We start from the raw sequence: 17021 nt of genomic DNA on the forward strand, positions 1-17021 counted from the left end.
TAGAAAGTCCCATTGACAATCGCGTGAAAAAAAAGCAGCAATATAGCATGAAAAAAAGGCAAGCTATGACGTGTGAAAAAAACACAAGTGTGCAGGAGCCCTAAATGTGGTTTGCAGTACAGAGATCTCGCATCTCAGGCGAATGTGTATCATTAATATTGGGAAGGTGTTAGGGTAGAGAGAGGGGTAGGAGAAAGGTTGAGGTTTCTTGGTAGTTTAGTGGTCTTAACAGCAGGGGAGGAGGGGGTGGTAAGGTGGGGGGGCTGGGAAAGGGAGGAGAGAAAGGGTAAAACGTTAAAAGGGGAACAATAAACATTAACAAAACAAATATACAGGGTACGATTTTCGGATATATGCTCATGTTTAAGTTTAACGCCATCTCATTTTACCTTGTTTTTAGAGAGGGGGGGAGCTGACCTCGATGTCCTCCACCCATTGTTATATTGTGCCTTAAAGGGGTTCTGACATGAAGAAAAAAAAATTGTACTCACCTTGCCTGGCCTGGCCCGATCGCCAGGCATGTCCCCTCCAGCCGGCATCATCTTCTGTGCCTTTAAAGCAGAGCAGGAGCGGTCAAAAAGACCGCTTCCTGGCTCTGCTCCGTCCGTCAGGCACTTCCGAGGTCAACGGACGGACCGCTCACAGCAAGCACGTCACAAGCAGTGCTTGCTGTGGGCGGCCCGTCCGTCCGGCTGAACTCCGGAGTGCTGCGCATGCGCAGTGGAGACGCAGCCCGTCCTGACTCCTGTCAGAGGGCACCTCTCTACTGCGCATGCGCGCGATCCCGGAGCGGCGCGGCTGCTGGAGGAAGAAGACTGCCTGCCGGGAGCTGACCCCCCGATGTCAACAACAACAGAAGAACAGGTAAGTGTTATATTTTTATGCTTTAGCAGCCATTAAACCATGGGTTCCCTGGGTCCATTAGGCACACCAGGGGACAATGGCTGCTAAAGCATAAAAAAATTATTCATGTCAGAACCCCTTTAATGGCTGGGTGGATTTGTGGGGTGGGATTGGGGTCTATTTTATTGTTTTTGAGCTGTGACCTTTCCATTTTTCGTCTACAATCTTACCACGTAGTTTAAAGGGGTTGTCCCGCGAAAGCAAGTGGGTCTATACACTTCTGTATGGCCATATTAATGCACTTTGTAATGTACATTGTGCATTAATTATGAGCCATACAGAAGTTATTCACTTACCTGTTCCGTTGCTAGCGTCCTCGTCTCCATGGTGCCGTCTAATTTTCAGCGTCTAATCGCCGGATTAGACGCGCTTGCGCAGTCCGGTCTTCTTCTTTTCTGAATGGGGCCGCTCGTGCCGGAGAGCGGCTCCGTGTAGCTCCGCCCCGTCACGTGCCGATTCCAGCCAATCAGGAGGCTGGAATCGGCAATGGACCGCACAGAAGACCTGCGGTCCACCGAGGGAGAAGATCCCGGCGGCCATCTTCACCAGGTAAGTAAGAAGTCACCGGAGCGCGGGGATTCAGGTAAGCGCTGTGCGGTTTTTTTTTTAAGTCCCTGCATCGGGTTTGTCTCGCGCCGAACGGGGGGGCTGTTGAAAAAAAAAAAAAAACGTTTCGGCGCGGGACAACCCCTTTAAGTTTGGTATATTAATGTAGGTTAACCATGGTTTCCACACCTTTTCAAATTGCTGGACCATGTCCTGACGTATGGCGATGAGCCTCTCGTTTAAGAGGGTTTGGTTGATGCGGTTTTTCAGCCGCTGGCCCTGATGGATATTTAAAACATACCCGCACTGTCAGATGACTACTCAGAATACGCTGCCATGTGTATGTACATGAGAAATAACACTATTTCCAGCCATTATATGACTTTTTATATGGATGTTTCACCAGTTTTTCCTTCTGCAGGCTTTTTTCTCAAATTTTATTGTACCTTAAGCTCGTGGGTGGAGACTAGCTGCTATAATGTCTTCTATACACTGCACATGGATAAAACGGCAGATTCTGCTCTCTAACTCTCTGTAGCACACGCTCATAAATAACTGCATCCTGAAAAACATTTTACAGCAGTATCAGACTGTGTAGATGTAATTTCAGTAGCTGTAAATCACTTACTATTTATTAGCAGCAGCCACCTCTATGTGAATATCGCTGCCTCTGCAACAGCTTCTTCCTCCCCTCCACTTTTCATTAACATCTATGGGCAGCAAGACTCATTACCCTCCTCCACTTTTTGTTTGTCCAGCTTGTTATTACTTGACAACAGACAGTAAACAGCAAATTAGAATGAAGGGCGACCCCTAGTGGTGAACACTTTGCAGTGATTCTCCAGCACAAAAAAAGTATTTTTAGCTAAATAAAGTGATTTGCACTTTTGCCAGTGATTACATTGGCTCCCATATTAACACAAGCTGTCTCCAAGTACAGTGACAGGTTAAGGTTCAAGATAATTTTGCTCGCAGGGATTTAGTAATGTTCTGTTTTTAGAAGCGGTATAGAACTTTGTTTCGTATAGCTCTTAAAGGGGTTGTCCCGCGGCAGAAAGTGGGTCTATACACTTCTGTATGGCCATATTAATGCACTTTGTAATGTACATTGTGCATTAATTATGAGCCATACAGAAGTTATCAAAAGTTTTTCACTTACCTGCTCCGTTGCTGGCGTCCTCGTCTCCATGGTTGCCGTCTAATTTTCGCCGTCTAATGGCCAAATTAGACGCGCTTGCGCAGTCCGGGTCTTCTGCTCTTCTCAATGGGGCTCGGTGTAGCTCCGCCCCGTCACGTGCCGATTCCAGCCAATCAGGAGGCTGGAATCGGCAATGGACCGCACAGAAGAGCTGCGGTCCACGGAGGGAGAAGATGCTGGCGGCCATCTTCACCGGGTAAGTAAGAAGTCACTGGAGCGCGGGGATTAAGGTAAGCGCTGTCCGGTGTTCTCTTTTAACCCCTGCATCGGGGTTGTCTCGCGTAGAACGGGGGGGGGGGGGGGGGGTTGGAAAAAAAAAAACCCCGTTTCGGCGCGGGACAACCCCTTTAAATTTAACAAACTGATCATTCTCCCCGAGAACACTGAAAGCCTGATGTCCCCTCTCTCTTCAGTCCCTTTCAATGCCTCTAAGTTTTTGCCTTCCTGTTTGCTTCTCTTCTCTTTTTAACATTGTGACCCAGCTCCTGTCACATTCAGCTCTGTCATTAACATAATCACAAGTGGAGAGGTCACAGCTTTGTCCTGGATCTCTTCAATAATCTACTGATGTTACAAGCATGATAATAACACAAAGTAAACAATAATTTGTGACCATCATTATTGTCATTGTTGTATTGTTACTGTCTGTCTGAAAAACAAATTGCATTGCAGACAGATTAGCAAAAGAAGATGAACACCCATTAATTCATCAAGAAAAATATATCCTTAAAGGGGTTGAACGAGTATTAAAAAAAAAAAAACTAAATTAAACTATTGGGTATGCGGCTCTGGTGAAGATCCCACTGTCAGCACAGACAGAAGTTAGGTGACCATTGCAGAATCACAGTACTTTCTCCTGGCATCAACGCTCACATGCTAGGAGGCTTGATGCCAGGAGTTTGACTTCTGATTGTCTGCAGTGGTCAACTTACTTCCGGTCTGGGCAAACCACGGGATCTTCCCCAGAGCGGATCTGCTGTTTCCTTGAAAGAGAGGAGAGGTAAGTACTGCTTCTTTTGTAATTTTCAAATTAGGGAGATGGAACAATACCTCCACAGCGCCACCTATTGGAAGGCAGCATTCCTTCAAATCAAAGTTAGACTCTTTATAGAAGCCTTGTAACAATGACTAGGAATTGAAAACCAAGCCAGATTCCATGCACAGATAGCTGTTTTGGGGTATTTGCCCCTCATCAGTGTGCAGAAGGTTTCTGGAGTTGCTAGTGAGAGGCCTGTAATGTGGACAGATAGCTGTTTCGTGGTGTTTGCCCCTCACAGTGAGGACTTTTATATTTTCTTTTTTAAACTTAGTCAACTCCTCTAAAGGGGTATCCCATAGGCTAGGTACAGTGTTAGATTTGTAGCAGGTCATGTGCCATGACATCCAGTAATCATGAAAATGGGGCTTCTATGTCATAAGTTTTTTTATAATTAGGCTAAGAAGAAATAAATTGAGTGGTGGAGTTTCTCTAGCCTATCCATTATATCTGCCAGTGACTTGTAAGGAGCAGGCTGTGCACATGGACAGCTTCAACTCCATTCATTTCTTCCGTTTCTACTAGCCTCATTACAGAAAATGGGTGACAAGGGACCCCCATTCATATAATCTAGGGGGCAGCCAATGGCAAAACTGGAATTTATACAGCCCCATAGAAAGGATCAGGAATGACTCCTACCACCAGCTACTGTATAAGACTAAAGGCCCATTTAGACACAACGAATATCGCTCAAAAGTTGCTCAAAAGCCGTCTTTTGAGCGATAATTATTGCGTCTAACTGCACTTACATCGTGCAGTTTTTGTTAAGCTGCCACTCATTACTGTCTTTCAGCATGCTGAAAGACAGTGATGAGCCTTATCAGGGATTCACAGCGGGATACAGCTGATACTATTGTTTCAGCTGTATCCCACTCCCTGATGACAGGTTATAAGGAACAGAGTGGTCCAGCAGTGTTTTCCATACCCCGCATGGAGCGCTTGGCTATATAACAGCCAGAGTGCTCCCAGCGGGGAACAGCTGGCTGCAGAAAACAAGCGGCCACCCGCTTGTCCTCTGCACCCTCCGCTGGGAGCGCTAAGCTGAATGACAGCCGGGCGCTCCCAGCGGGGAACAGCTGGAAACAGAAGACAAACGGCCCCGCTTGTCTTCTGTATCGCCCGCTGGGAGCGCAAGGTGATCACTCAACGTTTGAGCGATCACCTTGCGGTGTAAATGGACACAACGATTATCACTCAAAAGACATCTTTTGAGCGATAATCGTTGTGTCTAAATGGGCCTTAAGCAATAATGCAAAAAGCTGAATAATTTGCATAGATGAAATCTTGGACAGGCTGTAGTACCAGCACTCAGGCTGCATCTCTAGTATAATGCACATAAAGGAGATCACACGGAACAATGTGGATATTGTGTTATCTAGCCTAGTACTACAATATTTTTTGATAGGGAAATGGAGAAGGAGGAGACAAAACAAACACACACACAAAATATAGCTAAATCAAGAATAACAAAGGGAATCAGAGAGTGACAAGAGATTTATATTCGGGGGTGTTTTTAAATTCTAGCCAATAAGACCATGATTTTTGAAATTTGTCTTGTGTAACTTTAATGGAAGCTGTATGGTCCTCCATCCTCCTAATCCCCTGTACAATAGAGAACCACATTGCGACCGAGAGAGGAGAGGTTTGTCTCTATAACTTGGAAATACATACTCTGGCTGCGTTAATCAGATGGCACACAACCCAGAGTTTATAAGTGGAAAGGGAAATATCACTGAGATGCAACAGGAACATTGTGGCAGGCTCAGAAGTTATGCACTAGACTTCGGTCTAAAAGCTATTTAGAATCGGGACTCCCAGATAATATGAAGCATAGAGCTCTGATCTCCTCCACATCTCCAACACAAGGGAGACACCGCAGGTATAAAAGAATTTAACCGGAAGGGCACCCTATACCAACAGGAAACAATCTTAAAGCCAGTCTCCTGAATCTAACTTGTGATGGAGGATTTGAGTGTGAGTATGAATACCTTATTATTTTGTTTTCCTGTTCTGCTGTAAGGGGCATGCCCAGATCCCATTTCCATTGTAACAAGTAAGAGAAACTAGTGCAGTCTGACTGGGAAATCAATAGTTTGTAAATATATAGCAAAGCATGTTATCCCTTTTATTTTATCAAAAAGTACAGACAACAGTCATGAAGTTGTTACATTTGTTAACATTTTTCTCTTTTTTTCATTTCTCCCTTTGACCCTTAATTATTATTACTTTACCTTCATGATTGCAAGTCCAACCTTTTCCCCTAAAAATTTCTTAAAGGGAATGTTCTCCAGTTCTACCACAGAGACAGAGTGAGCTTTTTCACATAGATAGGCCGCCACTTCCATGCCTAGAGACACATTGAAAAAAACTCACTAGCTACAAGATTACACTTATTCAAGTTGCAATACTAGACGATCTTCTGAATTACTTGCCACTGAACTACTAGATCATGTGAAAAATAAGTCTATTAACGTGAGTGTCAGTGGATTGAATACGATACTTGATACATTGCTCTGAAATAACAAAAATTCACTATATGGGTAGAAAAGAGAACAACCCTTTAACCCTTACTAAATTATACAGGACTAGAGATGAGCGAGCATACTCGCTAAGGGCAATTACTCGATCGAGCATTGCCCTTAGGGAGTACCTGCCCGCTCGGAAGAAAAGATTCGGCTGCCGGTGGCGGGCAGGGAGCAGCGGGGGAGAGCGGGGAGGAACGGAGGGGAGATCTCTCTCTCCCTCTCTCCCCCCTGCTCACTGCCGCAACTCACCTCTCACCCGCGCCGGCAGCCGAACCTTTTCTTCCGAGCGGGCAGGTACTCACTAAGGACAATGCTCTATCGAGCAATTGTCCTTAGCGTGTATGCTCGCTCATCTCTATACAGGACTATAAATATATCTGACAGATGGTTAGATGATAATGGACAATATATTTGATGTGCACTTAGCACAATGAAGGAGAGCGTTCAATGCACTGTAGTTAACAGCAATCTTCGGCAAAAAGTTGAAAAATAAGTTTTGGCTGAAGTTCAAACTTTCTATCCCATTGCCCTACTTCTATCCTTATGTACTCATGCATACTGCAAACTCATGTGCACAGAGCCTCTAGGATGGCACTTAGAAGTTCCTACATTTCCAAGTTATGCTGCCAGATGCACTTTGTGCATAACTTTATGGTGCCTCCATAACACACTATATTTTCTGCTAGAAGCAAGAAGAAAATACCTCCATAATACAGCATGTGATGGAGCAAGACACTTTTTTTCCATTGATTTGGTAGGAATCATGAAAAAATTCTATATGCCTCTATATCAACTGTTATGAAGATATGAAATTTAATGCTTGTGAAGATACAGTATGTGACCATAGATTATTATGGGATTTGTGCAACACAGATCTGTAATATAGTCTTCTGCATGAGCCCTAGCAGAGACTATTTTTTTCTGACATTGGCAAGAAGGGGCAGGTAAGACAAAAAAGGCAGAGATACTAGGCATCTATTACTTCTTCAGAATACACACTGTGCGATATGAGTAGAGAAGCTGTAGATCTTCAGCAGCAAATATTTGCATAATTATAGTTTCTTGCGACACTGACACTGGCAGCAGAATACATAATAAAATAAATATAAAATATTCCGCCGCTCCAGTCACAATGCTCCCGTAGCTTCCCGCCAGTCTATGATTTCATTTCAGTGGCAGTAATAATGTCCCTTATCTACAAGTCACCACTGCAGTCAGTCCCCATTGAGGCCAATGGGTGAGAGCATTGGTATTGTGCTGGTAAAACTGTCAGGGTCCATGGGAATGATGATGCTGGAGCAGCATGGATTTTGCCAAGTATATTTTTAATTTTCTTACATATTTCGCTGCCAGCTTTCTTTTTTTTTAACCCTTTGCAATCCAATTTTGGATTCAGGGTTTTCTAGGGGGCTTTCTCTTTCTGCCATTATACAATGGCGCCATCTGCTTGCTAGAGCCAGTGCTGCGGTATGGGACATGCTGGAGAGACCCCCCTACAACAGAGCGGCCAGTAATCTACAGTAAGAATACCCTGCCAGACGTCTTCCGACATCAGAGCTGTACAGCCTTCAATCAGAATGTCTTTAGATGTCAGACAGTGGATTGGAAAGGGTTAAATCGTGGAATACCCCTTTCAGTGTTACACAAGCATCCACGTCTCTATACTTCATATAGTATGTGATTACACTTTGCTTTTGTAATGAAGGATTACCTAAGAACGATGCTCCCACAATCACAGCATTCCTGTCAGTTGCCAGCTTTACCACTCTGTTTGCATCTTCAGGCGTTCGTATCGTGAATACATTATCCAATTCTTTTCCTTTACAAGTAAGAGTCTTGGGACTGTGGAAAATCAACTTGTTACTATCCAAGATATCTTTTTTACAGCTTAAAGGTAACAGACACTTTTGACATGGAGAAACATAATTTTACATGGTAGTGCTTAACTTTAAAAAAGTTACACTATGTTTCAGGCTGCAATCTTCATTATTTCATTCAGTTCTAGACCCCCTGGTATGTAGTTTACAACTTGCTCTTAGTTTCAAACTTTTCTCGAGTGAGTCTGTCCTCCCAGTAATTCATGCTGGATGTGAACCCTTTGTGTCCAAGATGCTACTAGTTCTCATGTACTATTGTGTTACCCTGAAAATAAGACAGTCTTATATTAATTTTTGCCCCAAAAGAGGGACAAGGTCTTATTTTCGGGAGATGTCTTAATATACTTAGCTTGCAGTCTAGGTCCAGGTCTCTCTCATTTGTCTCCACAGTTCTGACGTGCTTCCTGCAGTCCTTGACCACTCATACATCACTTCCTGGTTATGGGATTCATAAATCCCACCTCCAGGAAGCAACGGCTGTGATTGGTTCTTTAACCGCTGCTCAGCCAATCAATGCAGCGCTGGATGAACTAATGCAATGGCACTGCATTGATTGGCCGAGCAGCAGTGGAAGAACCAATCAACAGCCATCGCGTTGTAGAGGCTGGATTTGTGAATTGGTTGAGCTGTGGCCAATCACTGCCATCGCATTGTTTTATTCAGCACTACATTGATTGACTGAGCAGGAGTCAAAGAACCAATCCCAGCCATTGCTTCCTGGAGGTGGTATTTATGAATCCTGTAATCAGTAACTAAGGCTTATTTTCAGGGAATGTCTTACAGTTACCTGGCAGGTGCAGTTTGGGTCCCTCACATTGCTCTCTGGAGCTCCGGAGTCCCGCAGTCCTCAGAGCTCATATGACAGCACTTCCTGGTTACAGGATTCATAAATCCTGCCTCCAGGAAGCGATGGCAGGGATTGATCCCTTAACCGCTGCTCAGCCAATCAATGCGGTGTTCGCTGTTCCAATCACAGCCATCGCATTGGTTCATCGACTGCTGCATTGATTGGTTCTTTGACCACTGCTCAACCAATCAACAGCAGTCGTGTTGTGGAGGCAGGATTTATGAATTGGCTAGCCATCGCAATTGTTGTATAATGGTTGTTTGATCAATGCTCCTAAATGATTGTAGTTATTCACAATGAATGCATAATGAGCATTTTCATCGATGCATTATAACATTAAATGGGTTTTCTGGGCAAAGACTATCCTCAGGATAGGTCATCAATAGTTAATTGCAGGGCACCTTCCGCTTGGGATCTCCAGCAATCATCTGATCCCCCCGCCTGCTGTCAGTGCAGGAGGCTAGACGTGCGTCACAGTGGACAGGACGGGAAGTGCCTTAGCTGAAGCCAACTATCACACTTCCAGTAATTCCATGTCTGATACTGCAGCCAGACTCAAAGGTATAATAGCTGCAGTATCAGCTCCCATTGATTTCAATGGGAGTCAAGCCAGCTAGAGCACTTCTACTCCTGTTTCCTATGATGCACGCACAAATATAAAAAGCTGGTATGTCAGCGGAACACTCCAGAAAAAAGTCAAGAGGCAAAGGGATAAAATATCTGACTTCTCTCTTATTTAGGTGTATAAAAACCTGCAGTAGATATGTATTTCAGGATGAACCCCTTCATCAGTTATGCTGAAGGGTGCTGACAGACCAGAATTTTGGTGAAATAATTACAGTATACTAAATAGTGTGTAACAAGAAATAAAAGGAATGTAAAAGAAGGGGGAAGAAGAGAAAACGAAAAAAAATACAACTAAGAGATCAGGAAAAGTTACATATTCACAAAAAAAGCATAAAATGACATTGAGAATAAAATCAGATTAGTTGGGCCAGCAGATAATGACAAGTAATTAAAATAGGGAGGTGATAGTCCTCAATACACAATACAAAATAGTTAAACTGTGAAACTAGCAAATCAAAGAATTAGATACATATAAAAACAAATTACATAAATCAAGGTAAAAATGAACAGACACTCAAAGGGGCTGAAAAGCAGATACAATGGGCAATAAAACTAAAAACAAGGTACTTGAATAAAATGAAATACTTCGGTAGTATGATAAACTATAGCATAAATCGCACTTTCAACTTCTGATATGTGTTCTATGTTGCATTGTGAGTAAATATGGTTATGTGAGATTTCCTAATCATTGTATTTTGCTTTTCTTCACATTTTGCACAGGAATTATTCCGATTGCCAGATTGGCGTCAGGAAAGAATTGTTGTCCCTTAAATGGGGAAAATTGGCCTCTACTTTATTGGGATTTTTTTGCCTTCCTCTGGATCAACATTGGGAATTAATAGGCTGAACTGGATGGACATGTGTCTTCTTTCAGCATTACATACTATGCTACAATGTCCCAACTTTTTGGAATGGGGTTGTATAATACAGCAAGTAAATAGTGAGTTCCTAAAGTTGCTGTGTTAGAAAAAGTAAAAATAAGTAAGCTTAAAGATTAGAGATGCACGAACGTGCTCGTTTAGGACAAATACTCGATCGAGCATCAGTTTTTTCGAGTAACTGCAAACTCGGACGAAAAGATTCGGGGGGCGCCGGGGTGGAGCGGGGGAAAGCAGGGGGGAACAGGGGGAGCTCCCCCCCCCCCCGCAACCTCCCACTCACCCCCGCCACCCCCCGAATCTTTTTGCTTGATTAGGCAGTTACTCGAAAAAAAACGATGCTCGATCTAGTAATTGCTCTAAATGAGCACATTCGTGCATCTCTATTAAAGATGTTAAAGACTATAGCAGCCAAATTATGATGGCTAGAAAGCTAACTCAAAACATCTCCACAATGGCAGGTCTTGTCACGTGTTCCCTGGATGTAATAGTTTGTACATACCAAAAATGTCCCAAGGAAAGGCAACTGTGTAGGGAGTGTGTGTCTCTTACATGAAGAAGAGATAGCACCAGGATGCACTATGGAAAGAAGGCAAGCTGAGGGAGGCAGTGTGATTCTGTGGTCAATGTTCTGCTGGGAATCTTTGGGTCCTGGCATTCATTGTTTTTGACCACAAACACCCATTCAAGGCAATGGTATTCTCTAATGACAACGGCATTTATAAATAGGATAATGCATCCTGCTGCACTAAAAAAAATTGTTCTGGAATGTTCTGAAGAACTTGGCAAAGAGGTCTAGTTCTTGACTTTGCCTCCAAACTCTCCAGATCTCAATCTGAACAAGCTTCTGTGGGATGTTCTGGAACTTATAGGACCTAAAGGATTTGCATCTTGGTGGCAGATAAAACAAGACACCTTCAAAGGTTTTGTAGAATTCATACCTTGATGGGTTAGGGCTGTTTTGGCAGCACAAGAGGGACAATATTAGACATGAGATCTTAATGTGATGACTGACTAGTGTGTATTATATCTGTTTTATGATACTATAATATATACAGTATATGCAGAGACATAAATTGAAGCTCTTGGACCCCAATGCAAATTTAATAACAAGGCCTCCCACCTACTATGTACCATTTATGACTTGTTGTACTCCATTCTAAATCCATCCTTGAAAACAACCATTATGTTCTTTGTATCGACATTAAATTCATAGCACAAACTGTATTTAGATAAAACAGCTGAACTCACGTGCTTCCAGTGGCAATGAGCAGCTTGTTGTATTCCATTCTAAATCCATCCTTGAATACAACCATCTTGCTCTTTGTATCAACATTGACAACCTGAAATCAATTCTGCATAATGTGAATTTAAAATAAATTTGATGTACAAGTAATTTATCAAATAGGGTTTAATAAACTAAGATGGTATATCCTTATCACATTAAAGAATTAATCTACCACAACCTGGTCTATGTAAATAATCCAGATTTCTTACCTGTGTTTCAGTAAGAACTTCAATATTATACGTATGGAAGAATTCTTTGGATCTAAGTAAAATCTGTTCTGCTTGAGAATCCATTGACTGAAAAATATTAAAAATGAAGATAGTTAAGGTATAACAAAAAAATGGTTTGATTCCAATTTTTCCCAATTTTGTCTAAAACATATCTGATTAGACTGGTTATTGTAATAATACTGCGCATGCAGTTGATGTCCACCTACCCCCATACATGTGTAGACTTGCCTTGGCCCCAGCGAACACGTGTTTTCCATGTACGTAGTAGAGAAAGCTGCTTTCTCAGGGCACTGGCTTATTTCCCCAAGAACAAAAGGATCGTACAGTTGAAGTCCAACTATCCAGTTCTTATCGAGAGGCACCATACACATTAGATGATTGGTAGGTTCACCAAACTATAACTAATGTGTATGACCACCCTTAGCTGTCAAACAGCTAGACACTGGAATTAGAGATAGCCTCTGTATGAATGAACAATTCTGACTAATAGGGATGTTTATTGTTGGGCAAAGATATTATATTTTATAGTGTGTGGAGAAAGAAATAAGGTGGAACAAAACCTGTACAATTGTGATACTTGAAAAGAAAATGCAAGAAACGTGGAGGTTCTGATGGCACTGAAAAAAATAGAGGTGCCATCTACAAGATGACGCACCACTTGAGTGGGCGGAAGTGAATGAAAGGATAGGAACTAAAAGAACCAGTAGTTTGACGCAACACTTATATTTCGAGTGTTGCGCCAAACCACCAGTCCTATCCTCTCATTGTATTTCATGGTGGCCCTGTATATTGGAAGTTAGATTTGCTAGGTGCCAATTCCTGATCTCTACTGCCTTGAGTCCTAAGATCCACACAATGAAGTAAAAGCAACAGCACTCCAGATTTTATTATAAATTCATCTATTTATTATAAATTTATTATAGATTATATATACCGTAAATTCTTTTTTTTTTGTCATAAAACAAATTCTTTAATTCATGCTTCAATATACATAAATCAAAGCATTTCAATACTGTGAATTTCAGATATGTGCAATCCATTATCTATTGTCAATCATCCAGAGTTGGTATCCATTGATAGTATATTAGCTGTAGCAACTAGAGATGAGCGAGCATACTCGCTAAGGTCAATTACTCGAGCGAGCATTGCCCTTAGCGAGTACCTCCCCGCTCGGAAGAAAAGGTTCGGCTGCCGGCGTGGGTGAGCGGTGAATTGCGGGAGTGAGCAGGGGGAAGCGGGGGGAGAGAGGGAGAGAGAGATCTCCCCTCCGTTTCTCCCCGCTCTCCCCCGCCGGCACCTGAATCTTTTCTTCCGAGCGGGCAGGTACTCGCTAAGGACAATGCTCGCTCGAGTAATTGCCCTTAGCGAGTATGCTCGCTCATCTCTAGTAGCAACATTTCAGAAACAGTTCCTTCTTCGGACTATTAAGCGTGGCATCTTTGTAAACCCTTGGTGCCAAGGTATTGAGTATTAAAATGCTTTGGATTATGTATAGTGAAACATGATTTACAGAATTCTTTAAAGTGTAAAATTAATGTCTGCAGTGCTGCTGGTACATTATTGTGCAAGGAGACTTTAGTTTGACTACTGCTTAGAAGTCTGGTCTGTATAGGAATATATCTCTTTAACTTACCACTACCCTGTAATTCAGAACTTTCAATTATCATGTTTATGTAAAAGAAATAAAGGTAGCCGTAAAAGACAAATATGTCTGAGGAGGAAATTTGTGCATGAACATTATAATAATTTTTTTCCATAGCACTATTAGAGGGGTTGTCCATGACTTTAGAGAGTTTTTCTATTGATGACCTACCCTTAGGATGTTCTACCAAACTAGGCCACTGCAATATGGACAGCACAATCAGTTTCCTGCTCTATCCATAGTGACAGTAGTTCCGGGAATAAACTGATTGGTGGGGATCATGAGCAGTGGACCCCCACCAGTCATCTATTAATAGGAAAGGTTATCAATAGGAAAAAAAGAATCCTGGACAACCCCTTTAACCCCTTAAGGACATGGCCTATTTCGGGCATAAGGACATAACTTTTTTATTTTTCTGTCGAAATGGCCGTATAGGGGCTTGTTTTTTGCGTGTAGAAATGTAGTTTTTATTGTTGCCATTTTTGGGTACGTAGACTATATTGTAAAACTTTCATTAATTTTTTAATGATAGCAGGGAGAGAAAACACATCAATTCTGCCATCATTTTTTGAGGTGTTTTTTACAGCGATAATCATGCAGCATAAATGACACAATACATTTTTTCCGCTGGTCGGTACTATTACAAGATACCAAAATTCTTATATTTTTTTTAGGTTTTCCACTTTTCCACAATAAAAATCCTTTTTTTGAAAATAATTTTTTTTCTAAGGCCTCATGTCCACGGGGAAAATAAGAATTAAAATCCGCAGCGGATTTTAACTCTTCTCCCGCGCGCGGATCCGCACCCCATAGGGATGCATTGACCACCCGCGGGTAGATAAATACCCGCGGATCGTCAATAAAAGTGATTAAAAAAAAAATGGAGCATGAAAAAACCTGGACCATGCTCCATTTTCACGCGGGCTTCTATTGAAGCCTATGGAAGCCGTCCGGATCCGCGGGACACAAAAATCATATTTTACTTACACGCTCCGGTTCTTCTCTTCGGCGCCGCGCCATCTTCTCTCCGACGCGGCCGGATCATTTTGCTTCGGCCCGGCGCATGGGCGGGGCACGTCACCGACGTCATCATGCACATCCGCCGAGCCGAAGAATGAAGATCCGGCCGCGACGAGAGAAGATGACGCCGCCGCGAAGAGAAGAAACGGAGCGGATGGGAGGTAAGTTTATTCTCATTTATTTGTATTTTCAGCGCTCATGTCCGCGGGGCAGGAGGGACCCGCTGCAGATTCTACATGTAGAATCCGTAGCGGGCCCGATTTTCCCCGTGGACATGAGGCCTAAATCACTGCATTCTAAGTCCTATAACTCTTTTTTTTTTGCATGGACGGCGCTCTGTGAGGGCTTGTTTTTTGCATGACGAGCTGTAGTTTTTATTGGTACCATTTTTGTGTACCTTTGGCCGCCTGTTTACGTAGACCAACAGTCACTTGTTTTTTAGGTGAGCTGAAAACCAAGCGACCCTCTCACCTGCCCTGTCAGATCATGTGTTTACATCAGACAACAGTCGCCAATAATCACTCTTCTGACTGTCGGCCCATGTAAAAGTACCCTTAGTAAAGAACTGTATTCTACATGAAATGACAATTTTTGAGTGCTATCAGCTGGTGGTGTGTCCCTACAAAGACTGGTACCTTCTAATCAGTGACATATGTCCCTATGACAAGGGATTGGTAACACGCAGTTGTCAATTTATTCGAGGAGGAATAATGGAGGAACGGCACAGTGTTCTCCGAAAAGATAATCCAGAATTATTATATTATGAGGATCATACAGTAATTATTTACTAAAATAGATGTGTCAGGAGTAGAGATGAGCGAACGTACTCGGTAAGGGCGATTTCACAATCGAGCACCGCGATTTTCGAGTACTTCACTACTCGGGTGAAAAGTACTCGGGTGCACTGTGGGTGAGTGGGGGGTTGCAGCGGGGAGTGGGGGGGAGAAGGAGAGAGAGAGGGCTCCCCCCTGTTCCCCGCTGCTACCCCCCACTCCCCTCTGCAACCCCCCGCCCCACAGCGCACCCGAGTACTTTTCACCCGAGTAGTGAAGTACTCGACAATCGCGGTGCTCGATTGCGAAATCGCCCTTACCGAGTACGTTCACTCATCTCTAGTCAGGAGAGCTGAAAGGTCATCTATAAACACAGTAATCGTAGATACCATATACTGGTGCTTAAGATACGTACCTTGCTTAATTTTGATCGATCATATGGTAGATACTTTTCTGAAGTGCACATTACGATCCTGTCTGAAAAGCCCTCTTGCCTCAGCGTTTCTGCACACACTAGGCCAGCAGGACCTATAAGAAGAAGCATAACCTCTTAATAATTTAAAATTCTTCTTATTTTTGATCATCCGAGTCCTTCTGTACCAGATGAGCTTTTACCTGCTCCAATTATCAGCATGTTAGTATTCGCTGTACTGTAGTTGCTGAGTGCTATACATTTTGCCATGACTTTGGTTCTTCTTTGTGACTGTAGAGCCTAGAAAAGACAAACATCCCATACATTTTTAATTCTAGCATTAAATATGAAGAGTTTCAAATTAGTGAACTGAATGAATGATTGACTGATATTATCAACTCCACAGCAAACATATACTTTTCACACCCCTAGAAAAAGTAGTTGTTTTGCTGCAAAATTAGTCAGGCAGTTACATCTCAGTAGGCAGATATGTAAATGATCAGAGTTGTGGTGTGATTAGCCTTGCTACCTGAGGTCCTACAAGTCGTTCTACCCTTGGCCTATAAAATGGCTCTCAGAGGCTACTGGTGTGTAGAGGACCTCCATTTTCACTTTTGTAGAGTTTGTTGACCAGAGACATACCTCTACGACGCAATCAAATAGATTTCACTCAGTTAGAGTTTGAGAAGGGGCACATTATTGGAATGTGAGAAGCTGGATGGTCGTATCGACAAATTGCCTGTCATGCGGGCAGTTCTGACCAGACTGTTAGGGGGTGTTGGGACCAGTGGATGCATGAGGGCACACACACAAGGTGACCGGGCTCAAGGCGCCCTCGACAGACCACAAGCAGGCAGGATAGTCTGATCGTCCAACAAACACAAGCATCTCCAACTGTTTCATTGTCCACTATCCAGAGACAAGTAGCACCTTGTTTACAGGCCCTGTGTCTGTTGGAACCATCTGCAGGTATTTGAATGAAGGACATTTGGTACCCAATACGTGTACTGCCTTTAACACCCACCGTTGCCTCCGTTTGCAGTGGTGTCATGAGCAATGAAACTGGACTGCTACAGAGTGGAACCAGGTTGTCTTCAGTGATGAACTGAAGTTTAGTTTGGGCATGGACGACGGCTGTGTTTGTGTCTGGAGACCTAGGGGTGAGCCCATCAATCCTGCCTTTGCTGTGGAGCGGCACACAGCCCCCCACTAATGGTGT

The 17021-nt window shown here is 43.0% G+C and overlaps 1 protein-coding gene across 4 annotated transcripts in view; it reads right to left on the reverse strand.

Moving 5' to 3' along the window:
* AIFM3 (apoptosis inducing factor mitochondria associated 3) overlaps positions 1–17021 on the reverse strand; it is an 85921-nt gene that overhangs the window by 25514 nt on the left and 43386 nt on the right. For all 4 annotated transcript variants that reach the window (XM_066603171.1, XM_066603172.1, XM_066603170.1 and 1 more), the window contains exons 7-12: positions 16006–16102; positions 15806–15918; positions 11935–12021; positions 11689–11780; positions 7920–8050; positions 5915–6030 (exon numbers count right to left, since the gene is read on the reverse strand). In XM_066603171.1, coding sequence (XP_066459268.1) covers positions 5915–6030; positions 7920–8050; positions 11689–11780; positions 11935–12021; positions 15806–15918; positions 16006–16102 — 636 coding nt within the window. The remainder of the gene's footprint in view (positions 1–5914; positions 6031–7919; positions 8051–11688; positions 11781–11934; positions 12022–15805; positions 15919–16005; positions 16103–17021) is intronic.

This window comes from Eleutherodactylus coqui, chromosome 5 (genome assembly GCF_035609145.1).
Source record: "Eleutherodactylus coqui strain aEleCoq1 chromosome 5, aEleCoq1.hap1, whole genome shotgun sequence".
Classification (NCBI taxonomy): Eukaryota; Metazoa; Chordata; class Amphibia; order Anura; family Eleutherodactylidae; genus Eleutherodactylus; species Eleutherodactylus coqui.